The sequence below is a fragment of the Pyrus communis genome, chromosome 14 (assembly GCF_963583255.1).
Source record: "Pyrus communis chromosome 14, drPyrComm1.1, whole genome shotgun sequence".
NCBI lineage: Eukaryota > Viridiplantae > Streptophyta > Magnoliopsida > Rosales > Rosaceae > Pyrus > Pyrus communis.
In genome coordinates, this window is record NC_084816.1 from 1417649 (window position 1) to 1444250 (window position 26602).

A 26602-nucleotide genomic window follows, 5' to 3' on the forward strand; every position below is an offset into this window, starting at 1 on the left:
GATTATACACACACCCCCACCGACTTAGGCATTGCTAGATCATTCTAGCTATTAATCATGCATTGCCACCGACATATGCTTGCTAGAATCTTCTAGAACAATTTCATGCATGTTTGAACTAGTATAATCTAGTTCCTTTGTATCGATTGATCTTAATGGGCTGGTGTTGATCTTCAACATCTCATTGACCGAAACACTCTATTTTTTAAGAGAATTATTTTGCATCCAATACTACGCAGTAGGTCAAGAACTAAAGAGTATATGAAAGTATACAAAAGAAATGGATTATAATTGGAAGCACTTAAAGTATTGACCTTATGAAAGAACATGGATCGGGTGGAGTTGAGACTTCGACAGTTCCTTTGAGCATCAATTAATGCGACTTTCTTCAAGGTAGGTCTGAGCGAAGGATCCTCCTGAATGGACCATATTGCAATCATCACATACTTTTCCATCTTCTTGATGTCATGCATTGCCTCATCGTCATTCTTGATAGCCGGCGCAGATTATTCTACTTATAGCAATCGTACGCCCAATCAGCTACTATCATTTGATCTTCATCTTCTGCAGCTGCCTATAAATGCTTCCTGCACAAGATAATCTCTAACAAGAAAATTACAAAGTGTAAATTGTTGGGGTTTGTGGCCAAGTGGACTATCCTCCAAAATACATTTCGGCTAAAGAAAGAAAGAAAACATCTTTCCTTGTTTTGGGGAGGAAAAAAGGGAAAAGACCTTTGCTTTTGAAAAAGTTTTGTTCTCTTCTTCAACACCCGTGAGTGTTGTTTCAATAAAAAAAGATAAGTTGGTTTTGAAGAAGTAGAGAGAAAGATAGAGCTCATTTGTTTTCGGTTGAGAAGAAAGAAGAGAGAAGAAAGAGCTTTTCTTCAGAGAGCAGAGGAAAGAGCATTCGGCTCTCCCATTTGAAACAGTGCTGCTCCTTCCCATTTGTTTGTAATTCCCTTTTGTTAGTGATCACTCAATCAAAGATATTTGTGCTACATTTTGTGGCTTTTGGGAGAGAAGGAATTTGGTATATGTTTCCATCTTCTCCATTTGTTCTTTGTGAGAGTGAGAGCTATTGGGTGTATGTGGGCTATTGGGTTTGAGAATTAAAACTCTATTTGTAATCTCCTTTTGACATTAGTGGAATTTCCTCGCCGTCTCGGAACTGGATGTAGGCTTACGCCGAACCAGTATAAATTCTTGTGTTATTTTGGATTATTTGTCTTGTCATATTTTGCCGTATTAGCTTTGGTTTCATATTTGAAGCTTCCGCACAACAAGTGGTATCAGAGCTCTGGGTTTCGACTTGGGGCTTTGTACAAGTATGTCTATGAAACCATCAAATATGTCGGTGAAATATGATATTGAAAAATTCAATGGGAGGAATGATTTTAGCCTTTGGCGGGTTAAGATGCGAGCTGTGCTAGTTCAACAAGGGTTGCTTAAGGCGCTACAGGGTGTGGAAGCCTTGCCACAAGATTGGTCTGCTGAAGAAAAAGATGACGCTTTGAATCGAGCACATAGTGCAATTATGTTATCACTATCTGATGAAGTTCTTCGTGAGGTGGATAATGAAACTACTGTAGCTGGTTTGTGGCTTAAGTTGGAGGGTAGATATATGACCAAATCCCTCACCAATCGTTTATATTTGAAGCAACGTTTGTACACTCTCCGTATGACTGAAGGTACGCCTATTCAAAATCATCTTGATGAGTTTAATAAGGTTATTATGGATTTGAAAAGTATGGATAATAAAATTGATGATGAGGATCAATCTTTGATTTTGTTGTGTTCTTTACCTCCTTCGTATGCGAATTTTGTCGAAACTTTGTTATATGGGAGAGATTCTATTTGTATGGAGAATGTAAAAGCCGCTTTGAATTCAAGAGAGTTAAAGAACAAAGTATTTGGAAATTTGAATGATTCTCATTCTGAGGCTTTGATAGCAAGAGGCAGAGATAGGGAATATGGTTCAGGTAGTAATAAAGGAAATTTGAGATCGAAGTCTAAGACCAGAAACAACACATGCAACTATTGTCGCAAGGAATGGCATTGGAAAGTTGATTGCCCAAAACTGAAAGATAATGCTAGTGCGAGTGCGAATGTCGTCGATGACGACTTCGACTTTGTTCTATGATGACAGTTGGCTACACCAGATTTGAAATTTAAAAAAAAAAAAAAAAAAAAAAGAAGAGAATCTGGTGTTGTGGGTACTCTTAAATCTCTCCACTACATATGGAGATTTAAGAGTTTGTAAGGATTCCTTGTTATGATTTGAGAAAGTTGCTTAGTAGCCTCTATGTATGTTTGTGTTATGTCAGTTGCTCTTCATCGGTGTTTTTTATTGTTTTGGATATTGGTATGGTTTTGCTTTTTTGGTAAAGTTGAATTCAGTGAGGGCCAATTTGTTGAGTTCTGCAGTTTGGATAGTGAGACACTACACTATTTTGGATACACCACATGCACTGCAGAACATTTGTGTGGAACCCTCGTGTAGAAGGCAAGTTATATGCTTTCTAACTTTGTTTGGGCTATGGACATTTGGTTGGATTTGTTTGCCACTGCTATTTGGTCTGTTGGTCTCCATCATCTGCAATTAGTTTTCTTGAAGACTCCAGTTGAGGTATGGTTTTGAATCTCCTAATGATTATTTGAATTTGAAATTTTGGTTGTCCTGTTGGTGCTCATGTGATGATGGTAAACTTGAGTGAAGGGCATATTTTCGTATGTGGTATGTGAGACTTTGTTGCCAAATTTGTAATCAGTTTTGACTTGGAGAATGTGCCATGCTATGTGAATGAGTCTATTGGTGCAGTTTAAGACCATGGTGTTTGTGAGCAGGTGGAGTTCATTGTGTGTCCAACTTTGGTATGGTGTACTTGATCTTTTGTTGGTGATATTGAAGAATTTCAGTTCTTCATTTGAATCACCTTTTGTTTTGATCAAGGCACTTATGGTTTGCAAATTTGGAGAAGACGGTAGAGAAATGGTCTACTTTTGTTGGCTTTGGTACAATTTGAGTCGAGGTGGAAATTGTTATGAGCACTGAACTTGGCCAAGGTGGAGATTGTTGGAGTTTGTGGCCAAGTGGACTATCCTCCAAAATACCTTTCGGCTAAAGAAAGAAAGAAAACATCTTTCCTTGTTTTGGGGAGGAAAAAAGGGAAAAGACCTTTGCTTTTGAAAAAGTTTTGTTATCTTCTTCAACACCCGTGAATGTTGTTTCAATAAAAAAAGATAAGTTGGTTTTGAAGAAGTAGAGAGAAAGATATAGCTCATTTGTTTTCGGTTGAGAAGAAAGAAGAGAGAAGAGAGAAGAAAGAGCTTTTCTTCAGAGAGCAGAGGAGAGAGCATTCGGCTCTCCCATTTGAAACAGTGTTGCTCCTTCCCATTTGTTTGTAATTCACTTTTGTTAGTGATCACTCAATCAAAGATATTTGTGCTACATTTTGTGGCTTTTGGGAGAGAAGGAATTTGGTATATGTTTCCATCTTCTCCATTTGTTCTTTGTGAGAGTGAGAGCTATTGGGTGTATGTGGGATATTGGGTTTGAGAGTTAAAACTCTATTTGTAATCTCCTTTTGACATTAGTGGAATTTCCTCGCCGTCTCGGAATTGGATGTAGGCTTACGCCGAACCAGTATAAATCCTTGTGTTATTTTGGATTACTTGTCTTGTCATATTTTGCCGTATTAGCTTCGGTTTCATATTTGAAGCTTCCGCACAACAAGTGGTATCAGAGCTCTGGGTTTCGACTTGGGGCTTTGTACAAGTATGTCTATGAAACCATCGAATATGTCGGTGAAATATGATATTGAAAAATTCAATGGGAGGAATGATTTTAGCCTTTGGCGGGTTAAGATGCGAGCTGTGCTAGTTCAACAAGGGTTGCTTAAGGCGCTACAGGGTGTGGAAGCCTTGCCACAAGGTTGGTCTGCTGAAGAAAAAGATGACGCTTTGAATCGAGCACATAGTGCAATTATGTTATCACTATCTGATGAAGTTCTTCGTGAGGTGGATAATGAAACTACTGCAGCTGGTTTGTGGCTTTAGTTGGAGGGTAGATATATGACCAAATCCCTCACCAATCGTTTATATTTGAAGCAACGTTTGTACACTCTCCGTATGACTGAAGGTACGCCTATTCAAAATCATCTTGATGAGTTTAATAAGGTTATTATGGATTTGAAAAGTATGGATAATAAAATTGATGATGAGGATCAATCTTTGATTTTGTTGTGTTCTTTACCTCCTTCGTATGCGAATTTTGTCGAAACTTTGTTATATGGGAGAGATTCTATTTGTATGGAGAATGTAAAAGCCGCTTTGAATTCAAGAGAGTTAAAGAACAAAGTATTTGGAAATTTGAATGATTCTCATTCTGAGGCTTTGATAGCAAGAGGCAGAGATAGGGAATATGGTTCAGGTAGTAATAAAGGAAATTTGAGATCGAAGTTTAAGACCAGAAACAACACATGCAACTATTGTCGCAAGGAAGGGCATTGGAAAGTTGATTGCCCAAAACTGAAAGATAATGCTGGTGCGAGTGCGAATGTCGTCGATGACGACTTCGACTTTGTTCTATGATGACAGTTGGCTACACCAGGTTTGAAATTTTTTTTTTAAAAAAAAAAGAAAAAAAAAGAAGAGAATCTGGTGTTGTGGGTACTCTTAAATCTCTCCACTACATATGGAGATTTAAGAGTTTGTAAGGATTCCTTGTTATGATTTGAGAAAGTTGCTTAGTAGCCTCTATGTATGTTTGTGTTATGTCAGTTGCTCTTCATCGGTGTTTTTTATTGTTTTGGATATTGGTATGGTTTTGCTTTTTTGGTAAAGTTAAATTCAGTGAGGGCCAATTTGTTGAGTTCTGCAAGTTTGGATAGTGAGGCACTACACTATTTTGGATACACCACATGCACTGCAGAACATTTGTGTGGAACCCTCGTGTAGAAGGCAAGTTATATGCTTTCTAACTTTGTTTGGGCTATGGACATTTGGTTGGATTTGTTTGCCACTGCTATTTGGTCTGTTGGTCTCCATCATCTGCAATTAGTTTTCTTAAAGACTCCAGTTGAGGTATGGTTTTGAATCTCCTACTGATTATTTGAATTTGAAATTTTGGTTGTCCTGTTGGTGCTCATGTGATGATGGTAAACTTGAGTGAAGGGCATATTTTCGTATGTGGTATGTGAGACTTTGTTGCCAAATTTGTAATCAGTTTTGACTTGGAGAATGTGCCATGCTATGTGAATGAGTCTATTGGTGCAGTTTAAGACCATGGTGTTTGTGAGCAGGTGGAGTTCATTGTGTGTCCAACTTTGGCATGGTGTACTTGATCTTTTGTTGGTGATATTGAAGAATTTCAGTTCTTCGTTTGAATCACCTTTTGTTTTGATCAAGGCACTTATGGTTTGCAAATTTGGAGAAGACGGTAGAGAAATGGTCTACTTTTGTTGGCTTTGGTACAGTTTGAGTCGAGGTGGAAATTGTTATGAGCACTGAACTTGGCCAAGGTGGAGATTGTTGGAGTTTGTGGCCAAGTGGACTATCCTCCAAAATAACCAAAAAGGGAAAAGACCTTTGCTTTTGAAAAAGTTTTGTTCTCTTCTTCAACACCCGTGAGTGTTGTTTCAATAAAAAAAGATAAGTTGGTTTTGAAGAAGTAGAGAGAAAGATAGAGCTCATTTGTTTTCGGTTGAGAAGAAAGAAGAGAGAAGAAAGAGCTTTTCTTCAGAGAGCAAAGGAGAGAGCATTCGGCTCTCCCATTTGAAACAGTGCTGCTCCTTCCCATTTGTTTGTAATTCCCTTTTGTTAGTGATCACTCAATCAAAGATATTTGTGCTACATTTTGTGGCTTTTGGGAGAGAAGGAATTTGGTATATGTTTCCATCTTCTCCATTTGTTCTTTGTGAGAGTGAGAGCTATTGGGTGTATGTGGGCTATTGGGTTTGAAAGTTAAAACTCTATTTGTAATCTCCTTTTGACATTAGTGGAATTTCCTCGCCGTCTCGGAACTGGATGTAGGCTTACGCCGAACCAGTATAAATCCTTGTGTTATTTTGGATTATTTGTCTTGTCATATTTTGCCGTATTAGCTTTGGTTTCATATTTGAAGCTTCCGCACAACATAAATATCAACCTTGGCCATGATAGGCAACCTATTCAACAATTTAGGGGCCATATAACCTTTTGTTCCCCTGATTCCAGTCGTGATTCAAGTCTGGTCCATTCTCAAAAGCTTGGCTAGTCCGGAGTCAGAAATTCTTGCTGCGTAAGGGTCGTTGAGAAGCATATTTTGGGGCTTGATGTTGCAATGTACAATTTGGCTGTTGCACCCCTCATGCAAATACAACAACCCTCTTGCAATTCCCAGTGCAATTTGCCTTCTCTGGCACCAGCTTGGCCAAGACTCTCCAAAAGGGAAGCTTGCTAAAGATCCATTGCTCATGAACTCGTACACAAGCATTCGGTGCTCTCCCTCGTAACAAAATCCAAGAAGCTGTACTAAATTTTTGTGGTTTGTTCTGCCAATAGCACTCATTTCCGCTTTGAATTCCAACCCCTTTTCTTCGACCCTACCGAGAAAGCTTTTGACAGCAACGCTCTTCTCATTATCAAAGGCTTAAAACTCCCTTTAAAACTACTGCAGAAGCACCGCGTCCTAGTTCATCCTCGAATTCGTTCATAGCGTTTTTTAGCTCCTCATAAGTGAAATGCTTCAAATTCATATCAGAGATGACTGGATAAGGTTCACTCATATTCGCATTTCTACAAGAAATACGAGAAACACCAAATAGGTTGTGATAGGATTTTTAGAACCTATGAAAAAAGGTTAAAATCACACAAAATACTTGCAAGAGTACAAGGTTGTTGTAGTATATATGCTCATGTAAGGTCGTTCTCCACAAGGACTATTTAAATAATTTATGTAAGACCAATTCCTAATTAATTACTTGAAACTAGAAATTGAGAAAAGAGAATTTGAATTTGGGTAATATTAAAAACCAAATAATAAATTTGGCCAAGATTAAGAAGATAAAAGAAAAGAGTTTTTAAATACCTATTTATAAAAGAACTAGGGTTCCGCCATCACCTAACAATCCTATGTTTTTTTTACCACTTACTTATGATCTACACATGCCACTTTGAAGGTTAGGTTTTCCTAATATATATTCTACTTGGAACCTCCAATATAGAACGTATATCTAACATGCAACTTGTCCGGACGTTCGGATCAAATATGAACATGAGAGACTCATTATGTTTTGTGAAAACCCTTTAAAAAATCATGCAATTAAATATGAACATGAGAGACTCATTATATTTTGTGAAAACCTTTTGAAAAACCATGCAATCCTTAAGACGTGATGTTCATCTTAAGTGAAATTACAATTACTAACCATAAGAAGCCAGCGTTAATTTCAGGGAACCTTTTGACCAAAATTGCATCAAATTATTTTTCTAAAGATCCTAATGGTGATCAGGCATTAAGACAATTAGATAGCTTAAAACGGTGATCAATAATTCAAAGTATGCATGCTATCAATCACAAGCAATTAAATAAAAATTGCATATTCATGCTAAGGCTCAAGGCTTTGCCCTAGCAAAATGAATTACTTACACATATTCATAATTAAAATCAGAGAAAATATTATTACGAAGAAAAATATTGAAAACACCTTAAAGTAAAAATCTGAAAATCTTCAAGAACCCTAACCAATTTCCTATCTCCAAAATCGCATAAAAGAAGGAAAAGTAAAAGAATAGAGCCGGCCAAAACCTTTTATGCTCAACATAAGCGATCCCCTAATAAAAGTCTTTGGATCCGACTAGGAAACCAAATAATAATAAATTATACTAAAAAATAAAATCCCAATTAAGCTAGGAGAATATGCAAATAAACTGTCCAGCTTTTTAGCCTTAAATCTCATCCAAATCTGGCCCATGACTACTTGTTTTAAAGATCGAAACATTCTAAATACATGTACAGAAGATGCTGAATCCAAGATAGGTCATCTTGGGCTCCAAAACTCGCAATCAAGCCTAAAACGTCATTTTTCCAACACCACGCACTGATTCTTTATTCTATCGTCAGAAAATAACCACTTGGTGGAAAAATCTAATATTTTGATACGATCAAGATAAACGAATCACAAATGTCCCCCAATTGGAATTACTCCAAAATTCATCCATTTGATTACGTTTTGCTCCAGAGGAAATCAAAAGTCTTATATTAAAAATACAATTCAAAATCTCAAAATTCTTCCAAAATAATAATAAAAACATACTAAGAATAAGGTTAAATGTACAATATAATATTTGACTCACCAGGTTGTTAATAGAAAAATCAAGTTTAGAAACCCCTAGCTACTCAAGAGCACTGATCCGATGAGGATCAAGGTTGAGCAATCTTTCTTTTCGTATTTGGAACTTCAAGTGACAAAGTAGAGTTGTAGAATGTCTTGTTTAATTGTATTGTATTTCATAGTTGTAACAGTGTACAAGGTAACATACATATAGGAGAAAGGAAAGCTGGTTACAAGCAACCAACTAGCTAAAGAACCCTAGTGACCAGTTACTTCTATGTCTACTACAAATCCTTGAAATAAGGGATTTACACAAAGAACCAAGTTAGGATAAGTTAATCAACATGTCAATTCCCTTAAATCAAGGAAGAGAAGAGAGAGCCGGCGTTGACATTATTGCATTTATGAATATGGTTTCTATCGATGCAAATTTCCACCATCTTCAATCTTACGAAAGTGCACCTGCAAAACAATCAACAACTTTGATCAAAGACCAAAAGCCTCACACTCCCACTATGTATGGGGATTTGGCCAATGGATCTTTGATGCCTAAGTTAGTCTCTATGAAAAGAGTGAGTGTTTAGGGTTTTCTATCTATAGAAAGGCTTCACCTGTTTTTGGTGGAGAAATAGGATATTTATAGAGAGTGGACAACCTTTAGGGTAGGATTTAGTGAGAACATTACCAAGATATTCTGTAAATAATATCTTGAAAATAAAGGTAATTATCCATAAATAAATGTAATTGGGATTATTTACTTGATAGAGTTTGTCTTCAATTAGGAATGTATTAAAGATATGATTTCTTAATTAATCATATCTGTAATCCCTTTGACTTTTCCTTGCCATGAGCAAGGGATCTTTGAGCAATTGTAGTCCACTGCCTGCATCTCCTAGAATGTTGAGATGCACGTAGGATGCCCTGCTCATTTAATAAGGGAAATCTCATCTTTCTTGGCAACACATGTTGCCTTCAGGATTTTTGGGATTATTTTTGGCTCCACAGTTTCAGCTAGGGTTTTGAACAATCAAGGGAGTAACCACTAGATAAAAGCTTCAATACTTCAATACTCTTTCTAAAGTTGGATCAAGGAGATTTATCAAGCCAAGCTTGCCTAAAAGACGATAAAACTGAGCAGAAGTCAAGGCTTTAGTGAATAGATCAGCTAGTTGTTCATGATTGCGAGTAAACACATTATGACTAACTTGCGATTGGACTTATGCTCGAATAAAGTGGCAGTCCACCTTGATGTGTTTGGTTCTTTTATGACAGACTGGATTGGCAGTAATGTGCATAGCTGCCTGGTTGTCACACATGAGTGGCATCGAGTTGGAACTAATGACCCCAAGTCTGAGAGAAGTCCCTTGAGCCAAATTACTCACATGCAGTGGCTGCCATTGCACAATACTCAGCTTCTGCACTAAATCAAGCAATGCATGTTGCTTCTTGCTTTTCCAAGTCACAATGTTACCTCCAACACCTATGCAATAACCTGTTGTTGATTTTCTATCAATGACATTCTCTACCCAATATGCATCAGTGTATCCATTGATCTATATGGATTTGTTGTTTTGCATGATGATGCCTCTGTTGATAGACCATTTGAGATAACGTTATATCCTTGTTTCCATACTGAGATGCTCAATGGTGGAAGCATGCATAAAGTGGCTAACCAACCTCATAACATATGCGATATCTGGACGAGTGATTGTAAGATATGTAAGTTTACTAACAAGCCTTTGATAATAACTTGCATTGTGAAGAGCTTCCTCATCCATGGTCAACTTGAGTTTACTATCAATAAGAGATGTGGCAGGTTTGCAATCAAGTATCTTAGCCTCCTTGAGAAGGTCAACTACATATTTTCTTTAGTTCAAAAATAAGCCTTTGGAAATGGTTGCCATTTCAATGCCAAGAAAGTATTTCAATCTCCCAATTCCTTTATGGCAAAGGTTTTATGTAGTGAATGTTTCAAGGCAGCAATTTCAGTTGTATTGTCACCAATAAAGATGAGATCATCCACATAAATAAGTACCATCAATTTCCCACTTGTTCCAGTTCAAACAAACAATGAGGAATCAACATTACTCCTCAGAAAACCTGCTATTTCTAACATTAAGCTGAGCTTGGCATACCATGCTCGTGGAGATTGTTTTATTTCATAGATTTCCTTGCGTAGTTTACAGATAATACCATTACATTTTCGAAAACATGTATTATTACGTAATGTATGGCCATGGTAATTCTAATTTATGAATATTAGAATTTATATGATTAATACTAATTTTTCAGACTGAATATGACCTGGTGGTGGTTGCATATACACTTCTTCATGGAGTTCATCACAAAGAAAGGCATTCTTCACATCTATTCGATACAATGACCATCCACAATTCACTGCCACTGAGAGTAAAACCTTACTATATTCATTCTAGACACTGAAGCAAAGTGTTCCTTGTAATCCACTCCAAAGGTTTGAGTGAACCCACGAGCAACAAGTTTGGCTTTAATCCAATCCAAAAGGTTTAAGTGAACCCACAAGCAACAAGTCTAGTTCACTCAATGGAAGAGCAACCTCCACAAGCATTTTGAGACATACGAGGATCAGACTATTGATTTAGCACAGGGGTGCCCCATGGAGTTGGTGAAGCGCCATGAAGATTGGGTGTGGCTCAACACCCATTTTAAGGACGAAAAATGCCTCGTAAGTGAATTATATATATTATTACAGGTTAATAATATTTTATTAATATTTTAATATGTTTATTAATTTATTTGAATAATTTTAATTAATATCAGCATTAATATGGTTTGTTTTTGTTTTAACGTAAAATAGCCAAGGCCAACGAGATAAATATGTTGAAGAAAAAACTTCTTTACCACTCCGGCTCCCGGCACTTCTCTTATAGGATGAGGGAGCGATGTCAGACAAACACTTTTTTTTAGATTTTTTTTAATACTTTTAATCTCTATTATACAACTAATAATATATTTGTTCTTATTTTTTAATTCAAGCAGGGTCGAAGTTTCCTAAGATTGACGAATTCAAGGAGGTGTACATACGGCTCGAGGATGAGTTGACGGAGGAGCTCCATGTAAGTTTTTTCAATTCTTGAATTCATAATTATTATTCATTTTAAATAAATGTTATATAAATATTAATTAACTTGTTTTTATTATTACAGGCAACTATGGTGGAGATGAGCCAGGCTGTCCTCGACGAGGTGGCTTCCCATCTTCCCCATGACATCCCGATCGAGAAGGTCGCCTCCCCCAGGATGTGGGTCTTCGTATCATGATGGACACCCTCAATTACAGGCTCTGTCTTAGGTTGGGGAAGGTGTATCGGGGCATAGGGAATACCAGCCATCGTGAGACGGAAGCCTCCTCTTCCAACTTGACCTCGGAACAGGTTGCATCATTGACGGAGTGAGTTACGGAACTCCAGCAGCAGGTAGCGGCTCATAATGCTCACATTGTGACCCTAACTGCCCACATCGCCATCCCGAATGCCCATATTGCTGCCCAAGAGTCTAGGATGGCCCAAATCATCTCCACACTTCAAATGTTTGGCTTTAACTGTTGTGCCTTGGCCCGTTCGTTAGTGCGGAACCGAGATTCAAATTACAACCTCACCAAAATCACACACAGTTGAACAAAATAAAATACAAGAAATAAAGACACCGAGAAATTTACGAGGTTCGGCAAAAACCTGCCTACGTCCTCGGAGAGATATTGCTCTTCACTATGAGAAAAACAGTACAAGTTACACATGAGTTAAATCGACATAACCCAATCCCATATCCCTTGTACACCCACTCACAGAATTTTCCCAAGAGCCTCACTCTACCCCAAGAGTTCTTTCACAAGAGATCTTTCACTCTAGCTCTCTTGATTTCTCTCACCCTTACCCATGGTAGAGCCAAATGCTCTCACCATCTCTTTGGATGCTTTACATCTCTTTGGATGCATTCCTCTTCATCATCCGTTCCTTTTAATACCAGCCAAATAATTATGGCTTTGAAAAAGCCACAAAATAAGGAGCAAAGTAAGCCACAAAACAAGCCACAAAACAAGGAAACATAATCCTCATCATGATGTTCCCTCATCACTATTGTTTTGTTTCCTAGCCTAATTTGGCCATTATCCAACATTAACATCCCCGCTAGTGGACTTATCCTCATACACCTTCGACCTCCCAGGCCTTTAACCCAGCACAGCCGACTGGCAGAGTTGATAGTGATGATTTTGTGTTGTAACTTTTTTTTTTTTAAAAACGTTTGTACTTTTTAAATTTTATCCGACTTATACGTACATTTTTATATTTATTTTAAATTAATATTTTTCCTTATCAATTACTGTTCCTAAATTAATTTAACTTTTCAAAATTATTTTGTTTAATATTCATTTTATAAACTTTTTTTTTTTTTTTTAAATTTAAAAATGGTTTGTGCGACGAAAGAGTTTGTTGTCCCCCAGTAATACACGCAACGACAATGATAAATCTTGGGATAAGAAGTCCTTCGTCCCTCTAAACTTTATGCGACGAAGTGTCTCTTCATCACTCTGTCCTTGCGCCACGTACATTTTCATCCCTTTACACTAAGTGCGACGAAACAACTGTTCATCGCGCATAACATTTTGTGCAACGAATGTGCTTCGTCCCTTTTAACTTAGTGCAAGGAAGCATCACTGTGCAAAGACTATTGCGCAACGATTGTTCTTCTCTTCATCGTGCAAGACCTTTCTTTACGATCATTGCGTGAGGAAGTGATGGCGATGAAGGTTTCTTCGTGTGTTATTTTAGACGACGAAATTCTTCTTTGCGCAACGTTTATTGTTTCATCGCGATAACTATTTAAATGTAGTATTGTCTGGAACCAGACGACGCCACTTTGTATCAATGCTGACGTGGTACAACTGAGGACGTCGCTCTAGTGAAATTTAAAAGGAAGTATCACGATTGACATGGTACTACGGTACTATATGGATTTGGATCCTCTCCTGAGCTCAGCATCCTGAGCCTACTAAGCAAATTATATGGACCATTGAATTTTGATCAAACGGTTATAAATAGAAAGTCTTTTAAAAATTATAATAATTGTAGCCGTTGGATTTGGATCCAACAACCCATGTTATTTGCTTAGTAGGCTTAGGATGCTGAGCTCAGGAGAGGATCCAAATTGGTACTATATTATAGTTTCACGTTGAGAAGTAGACGGCGTTAACATTATTGTATTTATGACTAGGGTTTCAGCTAGGGTTTTGAACAATCCAGGGAGTAACCAATGGACAAAAGCTTCAATACTTCAAGGAGTTGTCTTTCCTTACTTTGATGAGAGCTTTTCCACCAATACTCGGGTCCATTCTTCCATTCGAAAGAGGAATTCTCTTCTTTTCACACTCTCTATCCTTGAAAATGGCAACGACACAAAAACAATCGTCTAAGCAATTCTGTCTGCACCATTCCTCCGATACTGATGTAAATTGCTCATAACCACCGCCAGCCCACTCTGTGCTTTGCATCTCGTGAAAATCAAAACTCTCTGTCTCCGGCAAGGCCGCATCACAACTTTGTGAAACAAAGTTTTGCTTGCATCCTTTCAAGATATCATTGGGATCAATAAATGTGTAGCCATAAGGACATTGGCAAGTTGGTCCTTTATCATTATAACTGCAGAGGCTGTTGTATCCACATGCACCGCTGCCTATGGCTCCTTCAATTCTTAAGCAAATATTGGAAGGTTCGGAGGTCAAAGGGGACCAAGCCATGGGGCTTCCGGCACTTGAGGCAGCGGTTTTAGGATGAACAGAGTGCCTCAAAACTCCGTCATGCTCCAGAGTTACTTTATGGTAGAAATTTTGCATGGAAACTGTGTTGGATGATACCATATTCAGTATGCTTCCGTTCTTTGCAGTAAGGTAAAGATAGCCGGACTGATTGAAGATGAACTGAAAGCCGGCATACATAGTCATGGTTGCAAAGTAAGCAAAATTGTTTGTCGGCAGCGGGAATCTCGTTGTGTAAAGCAAGAGATTTCCGTCAGATTGTAGAATAAACATGAATCTTCCCCGTGAGTAATTTGTCGCTGTGTAGCGCGCAAAGAGTTTGTCGTTCTGATTTAGAATCTGTGTAGGTAGTATTGTATCCGTTGGTTCATCAAAACTCTCCCACACATTGGATGAACTTCGATCCGCCAGTACAAAATTTCCAGTGTCTAGCATGGATGCATAGGCAACTCCAGGACCAACAAATTGAGCAGACCATATGCGCTTGCCGGTTGCATCATTGAGCATAAACTTGCCACCGTTCGAAAGCTCAACTTTGGATCCCTCTGGAACTAGATTGTCCCCATTGGCTGACCAGACTATAGTTTTATCTTTTATCTTATCGAACCAAATGGCTAGTAAGAACCCATATTTTCCGATTCTTTGAAAACCGAAAGCAAAGTCACCAGATGGCGATGTCCATGACGATGAGTTATCTTCATTTAGTGCAGTGAGAGATGAGCCTAAAGAAATGTTTTTGGAGGTTTGAGCTAGGGTGGAAAATGGTAGAAACATGAAAAGGAAGAAGAAGGGAAGATTTATCAGTGGACAAGCCATGGGAAAATTACGAAGGTGACGAAAAATTTCAAACAAACTATAATTTCTGTGTCAATCACTTGCAATTTTTATTTCATCTTCTTCAAGTATGAAATTAAAAACTTAGATGCTGGAAGACGATGTGATTTCTTGTGATTAAATGAGAGGATCCAACTACAACAAAGTCAACAATGAGCCTTTTTCGTCAATGACTCAATTTGATTTTTTTTCCAAGTCTTCTTTTTGGATTTTTCCAGGCATTACTTGGAAATTGTCTACTTTGACTCTTCAACTTTATGTACCTTGTTCAATTTCTGCATGGCGTGCAAGAAAATTTAGTTTTCTGAGTATTCCGAGATGCATGGATGAAAAGTTCAAGACACTAATAAAAACTTTTTGAATGAAAATTATGTTACGGATTTGAAGAAATCAATTTACTTATAAGCCAAACTTACTAATAAAACAACCAATTATAATATGAGAAGCAATTAGATTTACTTCTCAACACAATTCCTCACGTGTGACGAATCTTAAGGTCAAACATATGAACAACACAAACATGGTGACGTGAAGTGTGAGGTTGTTGGGCTTCATACGTGAAACAACCTGCTCTGATATCATAAAGAAAATTGAGGTTCCACCACCAAACGAATTGGCAACGTCGGAATCAACTTACTTATAGGTTCATGCAAGGTCTCTTCTCTTATCAATATGAAATTCATTCCCACCATATCAAATCATATTACTCTATTTTGTCAATTTTCTCCCGAAGCCGGCAATTTTTTCATGAACTTTAGTTTTATCCAATTACCCCTGAACTTTTATAATCAATCCATTTCTCCCCTAACATTAAATTTTGGAATTTTTCATCCAATTTTCCATCCATCTTGTCAGCACATATCAATTGTTTGAGGGAAAAAATGTATGCTATTGATGCGCATACACGGTGAAACCTCAAATTTCAACATGAACAATTACTCTTTCAACAAAAAATTGACTCTCTGAATTCTGAACTACAAAGTTCAAGATTTTGAGTTTTCTTTGATCAAATAACAAAGAAACAAACACTTAAATTATTGAACTCATAATGACGATGGATTCTGTGGAACTGAAACTTCAACAGTTCCTTCTAGCATCTGCGTGACTTTCTTCATCATCGGTATCAGTGACGGGTCCTCTGAATGCACCACATTGCAATCATCACGTAGTTCTCCATCATCTTGGCGTCTTCCATTGCCTCACCGTCCTTGTCCGATAGCAAATTCAGCTTCTTTTGCATATAGAAATCATATGCCCAATAAGCTAGTATCAGCTGATCTACATTATCTACATGTTCTTCAAAATTATTCCTCCAACAAATAATTTCTAGTAACAAAATGCCATAGCTGTAAACATCCACCTTCACTGGGATAGGCATGTTTTTTAACCTGTGAGAATGTGAAAGTAAAAGAGCTCCACATTGGTGAAAAGAGAAACCTTGCAATGGCTTATAAGAGGTTGGGCTACTCTCCATTAGTGGCAGAGCCAAGATTTTACGTCAGGAAGGGCCTCACACAAATGTTAAAAAAATAAAACAAAAATATAGTATTTATAAGAGGGTAGAATACATGACTTGTTAGCTAATTAAAGTTTTTGAGGCACTTAATGCTTTTTTCATGTTGAAATTAACCTTCCAATATCAAGTTAATATAGAGAGTAATTAATACAAAATTGGGGAGGATTAAGAGAAATAAACCTTCCAACATCAAGTTAGCTTTATTAATTCGACACAAGAAATGAAAAATAGGATGGATTGTGTTGTAAACTTTCCTAGTTTAAGTTTGATTGTTAAATCCTAGATTAGATTTGATTCTAATTATCCTTTCCTATTACAACTTGTATTCCTTGGGGATGAAGGATTTCCTCTCTCCCTTATTATTATAAATAAAGGCATTACGTAGAAGGGATAACACACACATTTTCCTACGATTCTACAAACACATCTCTCTCTCAGTCTCTCTCCTTGCCGCCGGCCCCCTTCCTCTTGTCAGATTAAATACAACAGAGTGGGAATTTTCGAACAAAAAAAGAGAAAAATGGATCGAGAATTTAGAGAACAAAATATATGAAATTTTATAAATTTAGTAAAAAGTTAGAGAGAATAGAGAGATTTATAAATCTTAATATTGTTGTGGGTTGGAATTTGAAGGACAAACCATAGAGTTTGAGAATAAGTCCTTTAAATAGAATTATCCCACTCTAACTAACATTGAGGCCTTTTGTGATTAAATCCCCACACCTGACGGATTGAACAGGTGGCCAAGTGGGGACATTATCGGTGTGGTTGGAGTGGGCCTTCAGCCCGTCTACCTAAAATTTAACATGGTATCAGAGCTAGGGGACGGGCTCGTATTGCCATGTGAACGGGTGGGTCCCCTCTGACCCTGTGCGAATGGATGAGCCCCGACATGGCTCCACGTAGGCCAAGAGATGCCATGTGCCACTGGCCCAGCGCGAACGAGTGAGCCCCATCTTGGCTCCATGTGGTTGTTGATGTGTGGAACTCCACGTGTGACCCATAAAGCTTTCTAAAGGAACAAATTGTTGAAATATTGTCACATCCCGACCCGGGGCGGATCACTTCCCGGGCCCGCTCCACCACCGTAGCATGATATTGTCCGCTTTGGGCTTACCATTCCCTCACGGTTTTGTTTTTGGGAACTCACAAGCAACTTCCCAGTGGGTCACCCATCATGGGATTGCTCTAGCCCTCTTCTCGCTTAACTTCGGAGTTCGTAAGGAATCCGAAGCCAGTGAGCTCCCAAAAGGCCTCGTGCTAGGTAGGGATGGGAATATACAATTAAGGATCACTCCCCTGGGCGATGTGGGATGTTACAAATATCCCACATCGACGGTATATGTGAGAAAATGAGAGTTTAAATATCCTAACCCCACTCTAACTTATAACATTAAGATCTTTTATGATAAAACCCCATACATGTCGAACTGTATAGGTGCATGTGGTAATTAACAAGTTGGGGACAATATAGGTGTTATTGAAAGCATTTTTGTATAAAACTCCATACATGTCGGACCATGCAGGTAGTAATTAACAAATGTGCAGGTAGTAATTAACAAGTTGGGAAAAATAAAGGTGCTGTTAAAAGTGGGTCTTTGACCCGTTTCTCTGATAGTTTGACAACCAGTGCTCATAAACTCGGAGATAAGAAATCAGTGCTGCCCTTCGTCGCAGAACTCAATCACTTGGACTAAATATATGTGGTTTTTCTTCCAATTGCGCTAACTTCAGCTTTGAATTTCGACTCATTTTTCCCGACCATAGTGTCCATTTTTTTTTTTTTTTTTTTGGGTAAACTAGTGTCCAATTTTGTACAGCAACAAATTTCCCATTATCAAATCCCGAAACTCCTTTAAAAACTGTAGCAAAAGAGCCATGGCCTAGTTCTTCCTTGAATCCGTTAATTAGTTATAAAACTCTTATGTGAATGACAATGAGTAATGCCGAGAATAATAGAGCACTAAGATGACTTGAGTTACAAGTCATTGATATGCTTAAGGATTCTCAGAGCCCTAGTGTTACAAATATATTGGAGTCTTAATGACATACAATCAATTAAGAACTCTCAATATAAGTAATGGCTTAATTGGATTATTAGTCCCGGTGATAATAGGGTAGTTGGAAGATAACTTTCTGGCAAATAAATTAGGACTTAACCCTTGTATTGAAGTCTGTTAGGATTTAGGTCCAAATTTAATTAAAAAGCCAAGGATCCAAAAGAGCAAAAGAGAGCAAAGGAATGAAGACCCTCACTTTGAGTGAATAGTGTTTGCAAATGCAAAGAGCATGTACAAAGGTATAATGGATTCTCAACTCTCTCTTCGAATTTGAGTTGAGTCTTGGTTCACCACACTACTAGAATTTGAATTTCATGGTTAAGATTTGTTTTTTACTACGTATGTATAAGCTTCTGCCTCTTAATTGTTATTTGTTCATTGTATGTTGCTAAAATAATCTTAGTTTAGCCAAATTTTCCCTTCAGATTGTACAGTGTGACATCAAACCTCGAAAGATTCTTCTCGACGACTCTTTCTCCGCAAGAATTTCTTTGGATTAGCCAAGTTTGAGAATCGACCAGACTCGAACTACGACTGGAATGAGGGGACGAAAAGGTATGTGGCCCCAAACGGTTCAAAAACTTCCCTATCACTGTGAAGGTGGATGTTTACAGCTTTGGCATTCTGTTGTTGGATATTATTTGCCACCATAAGAAATTTGAAGAAGAGGCCAAGGATGAAAATCATATGATACTGGCTGATTGGGCGTACGATTGCTATAAGCAAAACAAACTGCACCTTCTATTTCCAAATGGTGGCGAGGCTATGGAAGACATCAAAGAGATGGAGAAGTACGTGATGATTGCAATGCAATGCATTGAGGAGGATCCATCGCTGAGACCCACCATGAAGAAAGTCACATTGATGCTCGAAGGTAATGTTGAAGCCTCAGTTCCTCCTGATCTGTGATTCCGTCCTCTTTCACAAATTCTACATTTTAAGCGCTTTCAGTTATAGTTACATGCTTTTATATGTTTGATTATCAAGTACTTCAGTCTAAACCGCCAGCTTGCCGTAAGTCAGATAGTCATTAACTTAATATTTGGTAATTAATGTAATGGAAAATGAATAATTCCTCTACTTATTGGGACATCTTAAAAGAATTATTATACATTTGACTACACAGTAAATAAAGAACTTAAGAATACTTGCACATGAAAAATACACAAACCTTTGATATCCAAAAGAAATTGATTATAATCGGAAGCGCCTAAAGTATTAAACTTATGAAAGAAGACGGATCGGGTGGAGTTGAGACTTCAACAGTTCCTTCGAGCATCAATGTCACTTTCTTCATCTTGGGTCTGAGCGAGGGGTCCTCCTGAATGCACCATATTGCAATCATCACATACTTCTCCATTTTCGTCACTTCAAGCATTGCCTCATTGTCATTCTTGAATATCAGCTGCAGTTTGTTATGCTTATAGCAATCATATGCCCAATCAGCTAATATCATTTGATCTCATCCTCTGCCATTTCATTAAAATGGTTCCTGCAAAAAATAATTTCTAACAACAAAATACCGTAGCTGAAAACATCAACCTTGACCATGATAGGCAAGCCTTAATTTGAACCATTCAGGGGCCATATACCCTTTCGTTCCCCTGATTGCAGTAGTAGTTTGAGTCAGTTTTATTCTCAAAATCTTGGCTACTCCGAAGTCAGATATTCTTGCCTTGGAATGGTTATCAAGAAGAACGTTTTGAAGCTTGATGTCACAATGTACAATTTCGCTGCTCATGCAAATACAAAAGACTTGTTGCTATTCCCAAGGCAATTTGCCTTCTTTGGCGCCAGTTTGGCATGGAATCTCTGAAAAGGAAGCTTGCTAGAGAGCCGTTGCTTATAAACTCATATACAAGAATTCGGTGCTCTCCCTTGTTACAAAATCCAAGTAGCTGGACTAAATTTCTGTGGTTTGTTCTCCCAATAGCACTCATTTCTGCTTTAAATTCAAAATCATTTTCTCTAAAGCTTTTGACAGCAACAAGCAAATAAGGCCAGACTGGTTGAACATGACCTGAAATCCAACATCTGTACTGTTGGCTGACCAGTAACGAAAATTGGGAGACTGCAGAGGGAAATGTGTTGCGTAAAGCATGAGATTTCCATCAGAATGTAGTGTAAACATGAATCTTCCTCGTGAGTCATTTGTTGCTGAATAGCGAGAAGAGAGTGCTGTTCTGTTTTAGAGTCTGCGTTGGTAGTATTGTATCAGTTGGCTCATCAAAACTCTCCCACAAAGTGCTTGAACCAGTGTCTAGCATGGCTGCATAGGCAACTCCAGAACCAGCAGCTTCAGCATACCATATTCACTTTCCCGTTGCATCATTAAGAATAAACTGGCCATCATTTGCAAGTTCAATTTTCAATCCTTGTGGCACAAGATAATTCGCATTGGCAGACCACACAACCAGTTTCACTGGTATCGTATCGAACCTGATGACCAAGAGGAAAGCATTATTTGCAATCTGCCGAAAACCAAAAGCAAAGTAACCAGGTGGTGATTGCCAGGATGAATTATCATCTTTAACAGTGAGGGATGAACCTAAATGTATGTTTCTGAAAGTTTGAGCCATAGTAGAACATAGGAGACAAATGAAAAGGAAGAAGCAGACCAGAAAAATCGGAGCAAAAGCCATGGTAATTACGTTACCACAAGCTACTGATCAAACTTGACGAAAAAAAATTTTCATTAAGTAGATAAAACATCAAATAAACTATGTTTTCTGTTTCAATCACTTCGTAATTTTTATTATATTTTTCATCCTCGTGACGACAAACAAGATTTCTTCTAATCAAATTAGACAGGATCAAACCATAACCAGGTCAGCACTGCTCCTTTTCATCAGCGATTCAATTAACTTTAATATATACCAAATTTGGTTTTAACTCTTGCTTTTGGATTTATCGATCCGCTGGGGGAGGTTGCTTGCAAGTCTTTCAATCTTACATATAGGGAATTGCTGAGAAACTGTATATTATTCTTTGGCTCCTATAAGCGTTATGTCCTTGATTCTTTTGTTTACTTGTGCATGCCACAATATGCTTCGAGTCTTCTAGTGATAAAAGTTTACATGAGTAGTTTTTAGATCAAGTGCCGTTATTAATTACTCTTTTTTGCCATACCCATCGTAAAAGTTCGAGACAATAACAAATCATTTTACTCTTTTTGTCAAGAATAAAAATTACGAAATAAATAACTAGCAATTAAGTAAGGTGCTTATGACGATCTATACCTAGTATATTGCGGCAATGTTCGTACGTATAAGGTTTGCATATGTTTTTGGCACAAATTACAGCGCTTGAGCCTCGAATCTAGATGCACCGCTGTCAGGTTTGCAATCGGGATCATGCATTCTAGTACTTAATTTTCAAGTCAACTGTAATGAGTTCCGTCGTCTTCACTAACAACTAAATAAACGTTCCATCATGGTAGATTTGCAGTTGGAGATTTGGCATTTGGGTAATGGATGCAGAGTCTTTTTAAATCTTAATATGCATGAGGGCCAATCACTTGGAAGCCTCCTTCTTTGAATGCTTCAAAGAAATGGAACATCAATGCTGTTCTGAGTCTAGTTTTATACTCAAGTCTTTCCTATTGTCCATGGCCTACAACAAGCATTCTTTTCTACCCCTTTTTTTGGGTTGAAGCCCTAACTAGTCCAATCTAGACTTGGAAACTCTATACAGCTACTCTTTTTGTAGAATTTAGAAGCTTCTAGTCACGTTTTTTCTAGCCCAGCACTTCAATGAAAAAGAAACGAAAAATAGGATCACACAGAAAACACAATCATATCGTAAATAAAACCTATCATGATACTGATGAATAATGTTACACTTACCACCTATTTGTACTATTTCTCTAATAGAGGCAGGGCCCGCCAATGCATGAATCTTTATTAGATAGATGGTACAAATAGGTAGTAATAGTAGTATTTTTGGATAATGATTAATAATACACATAATTGATTTCAACGATAATGCATGAAAGATTGCATAAACCATATGCCATGATAAATTAATTGTACCATATTATATCGACCTTGAAACTACCAAGTATCGGTCAACTACGAAGCACCGTAAACCCACCAAAGTGTCCATGCTTCGGAGGCACTTAGGCTGGTAACACACCGGTGCCCTTCGATACCTATTTTACCTTCCTTGCAGGTTGCTTCACTAATCCACCCTCGACCAGAGCACCATTGCAAAGGTCTTTACACCACACTTTACGTTGACTCGAGGTCCACCAGGTTTCGTGCATCAACTTTGGCGCCTTCTTGGGAATCAACACTTTGAATCCTACTCTGTCTTACCAGCTTCGTCAAGCTGTTTTTTTGAGCAAATTGAGTTCCATCATTCGTACAGTACTCTCCTTTGATCAAGCATCCTTCTCCAACATGGGGAGCAAAGGGAGCCACAACACTCAAAATGACAAATCCGCATGCCTACCGTGAGGCAATGAAAGGAGGAAAGAAAAAAACTATCTTTCTTTGTACATATTATGTGTCCATGTGTTTAATACAAATTTTTTTCTGTTACATAATTATGCTTTCCAACTAAATTAACTAAAGCAGAGGTTTCTATACGCTATCAGCTTTTCGTTTTGCATATCTAAGTCCTTAAATCAGCTTCATCTCGAACGTGAAACACCAGGACAATTTTCCGGCTAACTTTACATGGTTTGAGAGGTTCTGCAGTAGGGGAGAAAGCTTGAGTTTTAGAAGTTGCTATTGAGAAAGACTGGAAGAACGCATAAGCCAAAAAAATGAGCATGGGTTTTATACCATTGATAATTCCTCTATTTATTCGGACATTTTAAGAGAATTATTGTACATTCGATACTACACAGTACATTAAGAACTAAAGAGTATTTGAAAATAAATAATACACAAACTTTTGATATACAAAAGAAATGGATTATAATTGGAAGCAGTTAAATTATTGAACTTATGAAAGAACATGGATTGGGTGGAGCTGAGACTTCGACAGTTCCTTCAAGCATCAACGCAACTTTCTTCATGGTAGGCCTAACCGACGGATCCTCCTGAATGCACCATATTGCAATCATCACATACTTCTCCATCATCTTGATGTCATGCATTGCCTCATCGTCATTCTTGAATAGCTGGTGCAGATTATTCTGCTTATAGCAATCGTATGCCCAATCAGCTAGTATCATTTGATCTTCATCCTCTGCCGCTGGCTCAAAATGCTTCCTGCAGAAAATAATCTCAAACAACAAAATTCCGAAGCTGTAAACATCAACCTTGGCCGTGATAGGTAACCTATTAAACCATTCAGGGGCCACATAACCTTTCGTTCCCCTGATTCCAGTCGTGGTTCGAGTCTGGTCCATTCTCAAAAGCTTGGCCAGTCCGAAGTCAGAAATTTTTGCCACGAAAGAGTCATCGAGAACAATGTTTTGAGGCTTGATGTCACAGTGTACAATTTGGCTGCAGCACTCCTCATGCAAATACAACAACCCTCTTGCAATTCCCAGTGCAATTTTCCTTCTCTGGTACCAGCTTGGCCTCAACTCTCCATAAAGGAAGCTTGCTAAAGATCCGTTGCTCATGAACTCATAGACAAGCATTCGATGCTCTCCCTCGTAACAAAATCCAAGTAGCTGTACTAAATTTCTGTGGTTTGTTCTGCCAATAGAACTCATTTCCGCTTTGAATTCCAAATCATTTTCTCCGACCCTAGTGACTAAGCTTTTGACTGCAACGCTCTTCTCATTATTAGAGGCTAAAACTCCTTTGAAAACAATTGCAGAAGCACCGCGTCCTACTTCATCCTTGAATTCATTTGTAGCGTTTTTTAGCTCGTCATAAGTGAAATGCTTCAAATTCATATCAGAGATGACTGGATAATTAGGTTCACTCAGATTCACTTTTCTATAAGAAATACGAGAAACAGCCAAATAGGTTGTTAATAGCAAAATCAAGTTCAGAAACCCTGAGCTACTCAGGAGCACTGATCCGATGAGGATCAAGGTCGAGTAATCTTTCTTTTTTGTATTTGGAACTTCAGGTATAAAAGTAGAGTTGTCTTTCCTTACTTTGACGAGAGCTTTTCCACCAATACTCGTGTCCATTCTTCCATTCGAAAGAGGAATTCTCTTCTTTTCACACTCTCCATCCTTGAAAATGGCAGCGACACAAAAACAATCGTCTAAGCAATTCTGTCTGCACCATTCCTCCGATACTGATGTAAATTGCTCATAACCACCGCCAGCCCACTCTGTGTTTTGCATCTCGTGAAAATCAAAACTCTCTGTCTCCAGCAAGGCCTCATCACAACTTTGTGAAACAAAGTTTTGCTTGCATCCTTTCAAGACATCATTGGGATCAATAAATATGTAGCCATAAGGACATCGGCAAGTTGGTCCTTTATCATCATAACTGCATAGGCTGTTGTATCCACATGCACCGCTGCCTGTGTCTCCTCCAATTCTTAAGCAAATATCCGAAGGTTCGGAGGTCAAAGGGGACCAAGCCATGGGGCTTCCGGCACTTGAGGCAGCAGTTTTAGGATGAACAGAGTGCCTCAAAACTCCGTCATGCTCCAGAGTTACTTTATGGTAGAAATTTTGCATGGAAACTGTGTTGGATGATACCATATTCAGTATGCTTCCGTTCTTTGCAGTAAGGTATAGATAGCCAGACTGATTGAAGATGACCTGAAAGCCAGTATGCATAGTCATGGTTGCATAGTAAGCAAAATTGTTTGTCGGCAGTGGGAATCTCGTTGTGTAAAGCAAGAGATTTCCGTCAGATTGTAGAATAAACATGAATCTTCCCCGTGAGTAGTTTGTTGCCGTGTAGCGCGCAAAGAGTATGTCGTTCTGATTTAGAATCTGTGTAGGTAGTATTGTATCCGTTGGCTTATCAAAACTCTCCCACACATTGGATGAACTTTGATCCGCCAGTACAAAATTTCCAGTGTCTAGCATGGATGCATAGGCAACTTCGGGACTGACAGATTGAGCAGACCATATGCGCTTGCCGGTAGCATCAGTGAGCATAAGCTCGCCACCGATCGAAAGCTCAACTTTGGATCCTTCTGGCACTAGATTGTCCCCATTGGCTGACCAGACAATAGTTTTATCTTTTATCTTATCGAACCAAATGGCTAGTAGGAACCCATCTTTTCCGATTCTTTGAAAACCGAAAGCAAAGTCGCCAGATGGCGATGTCCATGATGATGAGTTGTCATCATTTAGTGCAGTGAGAGATGATCCCAAAGAAATGTTTTTGGAGGTTTGAGCTAGGGTGGAAAATGGTAGAAACATGAAAAGGAAGAAGAGAAGATTTATCAGTGGACAAGCCATGGGAAAATTACAAAGGTGAGGAAAAATTTCAAATAAACTATATTTTCTGTGTCAATCACTTGCAATTTTTTATTTCATCTTCTTCAAGTATATATGAAATAAAAAACTTGGATGCTGGACCATGATGTGATTTCTTGTGCTTAAATTAGAGGATCAAACCGCAACAAAGTCAACAATGAGCTCATTTTCGTCTATGGTTCAATTGACTCTGATTCCAAGTCTTTTTTTTCGGATTCTTCACGGGCATTACTTGGAAACTGTCTTTTGACTCTTTCAAACTTATGTACTTTGTTCAAGTTCTGCATGGCGTGTAAGATAATTTAGTTTTCTGAGTATTCCGAGATGCATGGATGAAAATTCAAGACGCTAAAAAAACTTTTAAATGAAAATTGTTACGGATTCGAAGAAATCAACTTACTTACAAGCCAAACTTACTAATAAAACAATCAATTGATAATACAAGGAGTAACCTGATTTTTTCAACACAATTTCTCACTTGTGCCAAATTTTAAATCAAACACGCGAACAACACAAACATGGTAACGTGTAGTGCGTGGGGTTGTTGAGCTTCACACATGAGAAGACCTACTCTGATATCATAAAGAAAATTGAGGTTCTACCACAAAACTAAATTGGCAATGTGGTAACCAACTTACTTATAAGTCCATGCAAGATCTTTTTTCTCATCAATATGAAATTCATTCTCACCATATCAAATCATATTACTCTATTTTGTAGATTTTCTTCCGAAG

General features: G+C 38.0%; 2 protein-coding genes and 2 pseudogenes across 2 annotated transcripts; all 4 read right to left on the reverse strand.

The window, feature by feature from the left end:
- Positions 1–301: 301 nt before the first annotated feature.
- On the reverse strand, positions 302–6766 carry LOC137715589 (G-type lectin S-receptor-like serine/threonine-protein kinase LECRK3; annotated as a pseudogene).
- A 6704-nt stretch (positions 6767–13470) lies between these two features.
- On the reverse strand, positions 13471–15009 carry LOC137716592 (G-type lectin S-receptor-like serine/threonine-protein kinase LECRK2). The gene has a single exon (XM_068456040.1). It carries the CDS (start codon positions 14918–14920, stop codon positions 13616–13618), a length of 1305 nt encoding a protein of 434 aa, XP_068312141.1. The 5' UTR covers positions 14921–15009; the 3' UTR covers positions 13471–13615.
- A 4715-nt stretch (positions 15010–19724) lies between these two features.
- On the reverse strand, positions 19725–21156 carry LOC137715590 (G-type lectin S-receptor-like serine/threonine-protein kinase LECRK3; annotated as a pseudogene).
- A 2139-nt stretch (positions 21157–23295) lies between these two features.
- LOC137716206 (G-type lectin S-receptor-like serine/threonine-protein kinase LECRK3) lies at positions 23296–25932 on the reverse strand. Its single transcript, XM_068455620.1, has one exon. The coding sequence runs from the start codon at positions 25848–25850 to the stop codon at positions 23451–23453; it is 2400 nt and encodes a 799-aa protein (XP_068311721.1). The 5' UTR covers positions 25851–25932; the 3' UTR covers positions 23296–23450.
- Between the last annotated feature and the right edge of the window lie 670 nt (positions 25933–26602).

Coding starts and splice junctions, on each gene's coding strand:
- LOC137716206 (XM_068455620.1), bottom strand. CDS start 25,850: ATGGCTTGTCCACTGATAAATCTTCTCTTCTTCCTTTTCATGTTTCTA.
- LOC137716592 (XM_068456040.1), bottom strand. CDS start 14,920: ATGGCTTGTCCACTGATAAATCTTCCCTTCTTCTTCCTTTTCATGTTT.